General features: G+C 37.1%; 1 protein-coding gene across 1 annotated transcript; it reads left to right on the top strand.

Moving 5' to 3' along the window:
* The first annotated feature begins 2,725 nt into the window (after positions 1-2,725).
* On the top strand, positions 2,726-7,197 carry LOC145159066 (TMV resistance protein N-like). The gene is made up of 5 exons (XM_079077964.1): positions 2,726-3,365; positions 3,576-4,674; positions 4,767-5,048; positions 5,159-5,380; positions 5,503-7,197. Exons 1-5 carry the CDS (start codon positions 2,887-2,889, stop codon positions 6,478-6,480), a joined length of 3,060 nt encoding a protein of 1,019 aa, XP_078934090.1. The 5' UTR covers positions 2,726-2,886; the 3' UTR covers positions 6,481-7,197.
* Positions 7,198-9,794: the final 2,597 nt, after the last annotated feature.

Genomic DNA, 9,794 nt, shown 5'->3' with positions numbered 1-9,794 from the left:
TGGATTAAGGACTCAAATCTTTGGATTGATGCTTCATACTGTAGTCATGACATGACACTAGGGCTGTCACGGCATGGCCATGAAAGGATCCCGCTTCTATTGTGTTTTTCTGATGCTTACAAAGTGACAGAGGAATGTTCACGTCGTGAGGTTTGCTTAATGGGTTGTCTGTGACCGAGTTGGCTAACTTGCAGCGAGTTGAGTTGGAATCGAGTCGAGATCGCTGTCATGACGTGACCAAGGGATGGTCACGATGTGAGGATCGATGGTTGAAATTATTCGTTGTTGACTTTGACTTTGACCGTGGATTTTTGGCATGGGTTGGATTTTGGTCAAATATTCTATTTTTAAAAGATAGACTTAGGGTTACCTTGTGTGGATTATAAGGATTTGTTTAGCACCCATTCGTTGACTGGGGAAATTCGTTAGCTATGGTCGGCGTGGCATTGAGTTGAGTTATAGTCGGCTTTGTGAGTCAGGTAAGTTTTCTGTTAGCTGTGGTCGGCGTGGCATTGAGCTGAGTTAGAGACGTTTCACTCATCGTGATGATCCCACGTAGTAGACGATTCTAGAAACCCGCGATCATGTATGTGGGCATAAATCATAGGCAACCGATGTCGATACATATTCACACACTTTTTGCATAGGCAACTCACTTTGCCTTCATAGTTAACATGTTTCTCAACAATATTCAAAAATTTATTAAGACCTTCCAAGAATTTTGAAGACATTCGGTTCTCTCTAATCCATCTTATCAATCGTCATTACGGTTTCAGTATTAAAAATTACATTGTATACTTAGTTATTGAATGTTATATTGTATTTAGACTATATGTGGAAATTGATAGAGTATTCACAAGTATATAAAGAAATATATACCCGAGTAGTAAAAATCGGACGGAATGGATAGAGTATTCACAATTATATAAAGAAATATATATTTCAGAAGTAAAAATCGGACAAAACAGATAAAGTATTCACAAGGGTAGGCTACTAAACCCACTTTTTGAATACCTTATCTCATATGTAAATGGTATTGCATGATTGTTAGTTTGAGAGAAAATTCAACATCATTTCCCCTTAGCTCCCAAGTATATAAAGAAATATATACCCGATAAGCAAAGAGAAAATGATAACCAAATTTTTCTTAAACAAACAATCATGCAATACACATTCACATCCTAAATGAGATAAAGTATTCAAAAAGCAGTCACAAAACGGGGACAACCCGAAATTAATTTCTAAATCAATTTCGATGGATATTTCTAGGCTATTGATGACTATAAAGAAGACACTTACACTAAAAATCAATGATTCAACGTGTTTTCATACTTTTGTTAATTATAGGATCATACTTTTGTTTGTTTTCTATTATAGCACTTATCATGAAATTAGATAGAAACAGTTTAAACACATATATATGTACTCAAACTAGTACACTTAAACACTTTAAACACTTATCACTTAAGCACTTTATCACTTCATCTTATATGTACTCAAACTAGTAAACATAAACAACTAAACAATCATACATATTATACATTTTATACATCTAAAACAACCACTCAATATCAACATAATCAAAGATTCTAAATACATAAAAACATCACCTAACCAAAGACAACCCCCCAAGAAAAAACAAAAAAATAAAAATAAAAAAAATAAAAAAATAAAAAAAAAAACTTGAGAAATCAAATAACTTTACCTGTAGTCGGCGGCAGCAGTGAAGGAGAGTGGCTGGAAGGAGATTATCATCGGTGGTGGTCGTCCGGTGATAGCCTTACCGGAAAACAAAGAAAAAACAGAAAAAAATCATATAAATATCAAAATCAAACCTGAAAAAGAGTGAAATCGGAAATGGGGAGTGGTCTAGAAGTTAACCTGCGCTCGGTGGTGAAGGAGAGTGGCCGGAGGGGTAGATCGTCGTTGAGAGATCAATAAAGAAATTAGTGGGCGTGGCGCTGCAAATGAGGGTCGACTGGCCTGTTCGTTGAGGTTAACCCATGTGTGTCGACGACATGTCCTCGGTATAGGGTTAAAGTGGACGATGTCGTTTCATTTTTCTCGTAAATAAAAAAAATTAAAAAACACCTCTGCAAACGACAAGTCGTTGGGAAAAGAGTTCGCACGGATAGCCAATTTTTGTGCTGACGACTTATCGTCTGGACAGCTTTCTCAAAAACGACATTGTTTCTTTTTTCGGCAACATTGATTATAAATATATAAAAAATATATTTTTCATAACTTATACCGACAACATGTCATCCACATAGGTCTTGAGAAAACCACGTAAATAATTTTCGTTCCTGCCAAAGCTATGGCGACGACAAGTCGTCGGCATAGATATCGAGGTCGAACATATTTGGTCAACCCGGTACCTATGACTTGTCGTCGGCATAGCTGCAGTTGTAGCGATATAAATGTTGTCGGCATAAGGGTATTTTCTTGTAGTGAGTTCTTTCTTCAGCATCCATGTTTATCACTGGATTCAGGGTCCGACCAATGAAAAGTGACTCGAATCGCAATAAGAATGGAGAAAACAGGTATCATTATTTTGTGATGAGGAGGGATAAAATTTGTGTTTTCATAACAATTATTGTACAGATACCAGCAAATGATTAATAGATATTATTGGGCGACTACATTATTAAAGGCAAAAGCATACAGCCTACTTTGAGCATCTGATACTTCGATGTAAAAGCATTCTCTTTAGAGTGAAGAGGAATCTAATAGCTTTTGCAAGCCAAACACATTATATTGAGTTCATATTTGAATCCACATCTCGAGTATGATCCCTAGTTTCTTTTCACTAGTTTCTGTTCAATCTTTAATAAAAATTTCCTTTAATAAAGATTTGACTCAATAGTTTTTGCAAGCATACCTTCAATGGCGTCTTCTTCATCGTCATCCATTCAGAAGAGCTATATCTATGATGTATTCATGAGCTTTAGAGGTGAAGACACCCGTAAGACTTTCGTTGATCATCTTTATGTTGCTCTTGAACGGCAAGGTATTCGCACTTTTAAGGATGATGAGAGACTGGAGAAAGGAAAAAGGATCAATGACGAGCTCTTGAAGTCCATTGAAGAGTCAAGATTCTACATCATTGTATTCTCTAAAAACTACGCGTCTTCGTCTTGGTGCTTGGATGAGCTTGTAAAGATTATGGAATGCCAAACGGGGGCTGAGCAGATTGCTTATCCTGTGTTCTATGATGTGGATCCCTCTGAAGTCCGCAAACATCTTGGGCCTGTTGGAGAAGCTTTTGCCAGACATAACAATAAAGAGGAGGTCTGGAAGTGGAGAGAGGCACTGAAAGAAGCAGCGTGTCTAGCTGGGTGGGATTTGAGGAACACTGCTGATGGGTAATTCTTTCATCAATGTTTTGTTTTGTTTATTTCTAGTATATTTATATACAAAAAGGGACATCTATGCCATCTTGTGTTATATTGTAAAATTTCATCTCCAATTTCACTCTGGTCAGAGATGAACAATCAAACAGGCATATGTTTGTTAGTCTTAACTAATTGTTCATGTGTGGGCCTGGTAACTGACTCTCCACCTTTGTTCTACAGGCATGAAGCTAAACTCATCAATAAAATTGTTGAAGACATTTCGCTCGAATTACGTCACATTAATTTGAATGTCGATGACAACTTAGTAGGCATGGAGAGCCGGATAAAGGATATTGTTTCATCTTTAGAAATTGGTGTTGAAGATGTTCGTATGATAGGTATCAAGGGGATTGGAGGCGGTGGGAAGACAACTTTGGCCAGAGCTGTTTTTGATAAATATAGCTTTCAATTCGAAGGCAAATGCTTTATTGAGAACATCAGGGAAGTTACAAATTCATCGTTCTCTGGTTTGCAATCGTTGCAAGAAAGAATACTTTCTAGTGTGTTGAATGATAAAAGTTTCAACGTTGGGAGCATTCATGATGGGAAAAAGATAATGAAAAGGATGTTGTGTGGTAAAAAGGTTCTTCTTGTTCTAGACGACGTGGATCACGTAGAGCAGCTGGAAGCATTAGCTGGTGGGCTTAATTGGTTTAAACAGGGAAGTAGAGTTATTATTACAACAAGAGACGAGCAAGTGCTCGAACACCGAATGAAATCGATTCATAAAGTCAATCTGTTATCAGATGTGGAAGCAGTGTGCCTCTTCAGTAGGTATGCATTTGGTAGAGATTTTCCAATTCCAACATATAAAGATCTCACACTCGAAGTTGTACATTATGCTGCTGGTCTTCCCTTAACGATCAGAGTTTTAGGTTCATTTCTTTGCGGTAAAGATGAGCTTGAATGGAAAGACGCACTAGAAAGGCTAAAAACAATTCCATTGAAGGAAACTATCGAAAAATTGGAATTAAGCTATACAAGCTTGGAGAATGATTACAAGGAAATATTCCTAGATGTTGCATGCTTAATGAAAGGTTGGCCGAAAGCAGATGCAATTAGAGCACTTGAAAGTTGTGGATTTCATGCTAGGATTGGCTTAAGAGTTCTTGAGCAAAAGTCTCTCATTACTGTTTCTCTTGATCAGAAGTTGCACATGCATGACCATATAGAAGAAATGGGACGGAATATTGTTCGTCGTTTGTACCCTGATGAGCCCATTCGACATAGCCGATTGTGGATTCGAGAGGAAATTGAAGAAGTATTGGATGATGATTTGGTAAGGATGAAGTTTTCATACAAGGTTGACAAAACCAACACCATTTCATTACTTATGGTGGAAGTTTCATAATCACTGTTCTTGGATTGCAGGTTAATGAAGCAACAAGAGCTATAACAATCAGAAAATTTTCATGGCCTGTCAAGGATAATCTCTGTTTTGGAAACATGAAGAAACTTAGACTTCTTGACGTGGTTTGTCCATTTGATAATTTGTTTGAAGTTGACCAAAATTTCCCAAACGCTTTACGGTTTCTGAGTTGGCAAAATTATCCTCATTGCTGTTTACCTAAAACATTTGAAGCAAGTAATTTGGTTGCACTTGAAATGCGTGAAAGCAGAATTAAACAACTATGGGGAGCGGGAGAAAGAAAGGTAGAATGGATGATTGATCTGTTTGCACGATTGATTTTACTGCTATACTACATCTATTGGTTAACTATTCCTACAATATTCATCTTTTTCTTCATTCTTGCTTATGATAGGTTCTTAAAAATCTCAAATTCCTTGACTTGAGTTATTCAAACTTGAAGACCCTTGACTGTGGGTTACTTCCGAATCTCGAAAAGTTAACCCTTGAAAAGTGTTATGATTTGGTAGAACTTCATGCGCCCATTGGATCTCTAAGAAGGCTTGTCCACTTAGACTTAAATCATTGCAGGAAACTCGATTCTGTTTCATTTATCAAACAGTTGGAATCACTTCAGGTTGTCGATCAAAGTGGTTTCTATCAAACACAGTACTTTTGCATGATTCTTTTACTGCTATACGTCTATTGATTAGTTAATACGGAAATATTAACTAGTTTTTTCTTTCTTGCTTATGACAGGTTCTTAAGAACCTCAGATCCCTCGATTTCAGATTTTTAAATTTGATGACTCTTGATTGTGCCTTACTTCCAAGTCTGGAGAAGTTAAACCTTGGAAGCTGTTGTCGTTTGGTAGAACTTCGCGCACCCGTTGGATGTCTAAGAAAGCTTGTCTACTTAGACTTATATAATTGTTGGGGGATCAAATCTCTTTCATTCATCAAACAGCTTGAATCACTTCAGGTTCTTGATCTACGTAATTTATATTTGACGGAATTCCCAGATATACTCCCCAAACAATCCAACGGGAGTTTGCTTGAGCTTTACTTTTCAGGGAATTTTATCCAAGAACTACCCTCATCAATTGGAAATCTTCAAAAACTTGTTTCTCTAGATCTCAGCTTTTGCAATAAACTAAAGAGTCTGCCACAAAGTATGTATAGTTTACGATGCCTAAAACGCCTTGACATTCAAAATACTGCGATAGAAGAATTATCCGAGGATCTTGGCTATTTAGAAGCTTTAGAAACACTAATATTAAAGGGTACACATGTCAATCATCTCCCTAATAGCATTTGTAAGTTGAAACATTTGAAAACTCTACTTCTTGCAGATTGTAAAGCCCTTATGAAGTTACCCGAGGATCTTGGCCTATTACAATCTTTGCAGGAACTAAGTCTATCACATTGCAAGATAAGAGATGTTCCTAGTAGCATTTGTATGTTGAAACGCCTCAGGAAGTTGTACCTTCTTAAATGTGATCAACTTGAGGAATTGCCCGAGAAACTAGGAGACTTGGAATGTTTAGAAGAGTTAGATATACGTGGTACAGTTATAAGTCATCTTCCCCAGAGCCTTTCTTTATTAAAGGGTTTGAAAATCATGCAACTTTATGAAGAAGGTGGATTATACATCGTTTATCAAGTTTACACTTTAATGAAGTGGCGGAGCATTGTAAGGCCCAGAAGGGGTTGTGGTCCCCCTTCTTTTTTTTCTTAGAAGTAGTAATAGCCCATTAATTTTTATAAATATTAGGCCCAAAAGTATAAAGTTTAGGCCCCCTGTTTCTATTGTAAGAACCATAATTTTCGTTTCTAATACTCCCCCCCCCCCCCCCCCTCCCCTCCCCAAACCAATTCAAGTTTTGCCCCTACAGGGGTGGACCCACACCACGTGATTTGCTCATCTTCCCCCTTGAAAAAAAAGAACAAAAGGTGTAAAGGGAGAACTGAAGATATTTCAACGTGTTCCACAGAAAAATGCAGAGATTGTGACCTTATTCACGAGTTTTTTTTAAGCATGGAAGGGAAATGATTGCAAAGGAAACCCAATAAAATGCGCTGTTGAGATCTTTTAAGGAAGGAAATGATATGATTATGCAATTAGGAGGGATACATTTCACATTTCTTCCCATCAAAACCATCAAATTGGGCTGATTAGGAAGGTAAACTTAAATTTTCTTCCATTTTCATTTCTTTCCTTCCAACTTGAGAACAAAGACAATTTTTTTTCCGTTTGTTTTCCTTCCCTTCCCTTCCTTTTATGTTCCTTAATTTGAAACTCGAGAACAGGGAGGGAAGATTATACAAGGTGTTTTCCATGTTCCTTAGTAATTGTCTTACTTTGTATTTGAATTTTGAAATTGATACGATTTTGGTTGGTTTTTATGTATAATCTAAAATTGTTTAAGAAAAAAAATTATTGTTATTGATATAATTAAGTTGGTGTTAATTTTGTTGCATTATAGATAGGTAGTTACATTTTTCCCACCCAGGTCCATGCATCCTAATTACTACAAAGAAGAATTTGTTTGCACATGTTGAAGATCTGAGGCAACTGTCTCAAAGTTTTGCCCTCATGAGGGATGAGTAAATATTACAAATCTAAGAGTTTTATCTTGGTTATTTTAGTGTCAACGGACATTTTGTGTAATTGGAATTAATATGTGAGCTAATGGGCTTATAATATGTACTCTATATTATACGTTTGGTGAGTGCGGAGTGCACGCATATATAAGATCAAATGATAAATCGGTACGACAAATGGTGGGGGTCAAGGGGGGGGGGGTTTGGGGGTATAAAGTATTGTCCAACATGGAGCAATTGGAGTTCATGGAATATGTGACAAAGGAACGGATCATCTGAGAAGGGAATGAATCATCAGATAAAGGAATGAATCAAGTGAAAAATGAACAAATCTTCTAAAGAGGGGTATGGAGCACATAGGAAGGGAATGGAACATCTTATGATGTTCCATGATGAAGATGTGCCATCCTTGGAGGTAGATATGGCACTTCATGATCAAGGTGTGCCACACGTGTTCCTTTGATGAGCCATGGTATCCTTTGATGAGCCAATTATGGATAAAGATCATGGAAGATGCTCATCGATGATACTAATGGAAGATGCTCTTCGAAGATGCTCTTGGAAGATGCTCTTCGAAGATGCTCTTCGAAGATGCTCATGGAAGATGCTCATGCGGAGATCCTCATGGATGATTTTCATGGATGATGCTCATGCGATGATGCTCATGGAAAATGATCATAGAATGTTCTCATCATTGATGCACATGGAAGATTTTCATCAATGATGCTCATGGAAGATTTCCATCGGTGATGCTCATGGACGATGCTCATGTGGTTGAAGATTTCAGAAGCGCCTACATGGAATTCTATGGTTGATTGAAAATTAGGGCATCCTTTTATGGGTTATGTATGGATGGGCCTGACCCATCATAATTAAGGCTTCCTATGCTTGCCTATAAATAGGCTTATATCCCCATTCGTTATTCTTTGAGAGGGCGAGGGCGTGTACACAATAATTTCAAGAGAGCAATGATTGTGAGGTTGAGTACACATCCTTTGGATCGGTTAGTAAATAAGAGAGTTTCTTTTGTTTTAAGAGCTCAAGTGAGGTGTAACCTTTATGTGTGATTGTAATTGTTATTGGAAGTTTATTAAATCCTCTCTCTCTCTCTCTCTCTCTCTCTCTCTCGTCCGCCCGTGGATGTAGGTCAACTTGACAGAACCACATTAAGTATTGTGTTTAGTTTTGGTTTAAGCCTTTCATCAGTTTTATTCTGCAATTTTCACCGAAGTTTGTTTGACATTTTTCAGAAGTCCTTAACTTCTTTTGTTGTTATCCCAACAAACTAATATTATAGTTATGGGTGAAGATGAGAGAGTTAAGATCGACAAGTTCAATGGAAAAGATTTTGATTTATGGAAAATTCAAATTTAAGACAAACTTTACAATAAGAATTTACATGAACCATTTTACAAAAGTCAACTTGAAGATATGAAGAAAGAGGATTGGGATTTGTTAGAACGGAAGGAACTTGGTGTGGTGAGATTATTCTTGGCAAAGAATGTAGCTTAAACATTATCAATGTGAAAACTACTCATGAGTTGATCAAGGAACTATTTAACATGTATGAAAAAGGTTCACATGATTCAATAATTGGTAAGTATAAAGATGAAGGAGGGTGGTTCAATGATTGATCATGTTAACGAATTTCATGCAATCTTATCAAGGTTGGGTGAGGAAGGAATGAGGAAGCTTTTATCCAATAGGAGAATGCTAAATTCGAAGTTTGTGACAGATACTTATGAGCCATGTTCTATTGGCAGACAAAAGAAAGCCAATTTTGCGAAGATAGGCAATCTTCCTAAGTTTGGGAAGTCGATTATAGTTTATTCGCTTGTTTACAGTCTCACTTCAGTTTCTTTAGTGGAAGGATCCTGGAATGATGCAAGACCTATCATTGGTTAAAGGATATGCATATGCTGAGGAAGCAGTGGGAGCTCTGATAAATCTAGAAGGAGTGGGAGCTCTGGTGATAATAGTTGCGAGGGTGAAGTTATAGGTCTTTCAAAGATCAGGCCTCCTATTATCCACATGACCACTAAGAAAAATACTTTAATGAGTTATGATACATTAATCAAACACTTGTTTATGTGTGAGAATGGGTCAAAAGAGAAGGCCTTGAGGATGAACTCCATACTGTGGGATAAGGCTATAGATGAAAATTTGAGCGAACTATAGAACGGTCAAATGTTTAAAGTTAAGGATGAGATAGATGGCAATAAAACTTTCAATGGAAGATTAGTGATCAAGGGAATGCAATAGAAGAAAGAGAATGATTCTCTAGTTGCAAAGATGACTACAATTAGTTCCATCTTGAATGCAGTAGCCTATACTAGTCTCCATCTAACGGCCTATACTAATATCCATCTACAACAACTAGATGTGAATATTACTAGTATCCTTGATGATAACTAGGACGGATACATCGGGAAGGCATATCCAGAAAGT

Source organism: Lactuca virosa, chromosome 2 (genome assembly GCF_052849685.1).
Source record: "Lactuca virosa cultivar CGN04683 chromosome 2, Lactuca_virosa_CGN04683_v6, whole genome shotgun sequence".
In the NCBI taxonomy this organism is placed as follows: Eukaryota; Viridiplantae; Streptophyta; class Magnoliopsida; order Asterales; family Asteraceae; genus Lactuca; species Lactuca virosa.
The sequence above is the reverse complement of the archived record's forward strand: the minus strand, read 5'-3'. Positions and strand labels throughout refer to the sequence as shown.

Excerpts from the sequence above, each read along its gene's own strand:
- LOC145159066 (XM_079077964.1), top strand. The coding sequence starts at position 2,887 with ATGGCGTCTTCTTCATCGTCATCCATTCAGAAGAGCTATATCTATGAT. Across the intron at positions 3,366-3,575 it reads TTGAGGAACACTGCTGATGG|GCATGAAGCTAAACTCATCA; the intron begins GTAATTCTTTCA and ends TTTGTTCTACAG. Across the intron at positions 4,675-4,766 it reads AAGTATTGGATGATGATTTG|GTTAATGAAGCAACAAGAGC; the intron begins GTAAGGATGAAG and ends CTTGGATTGCAG.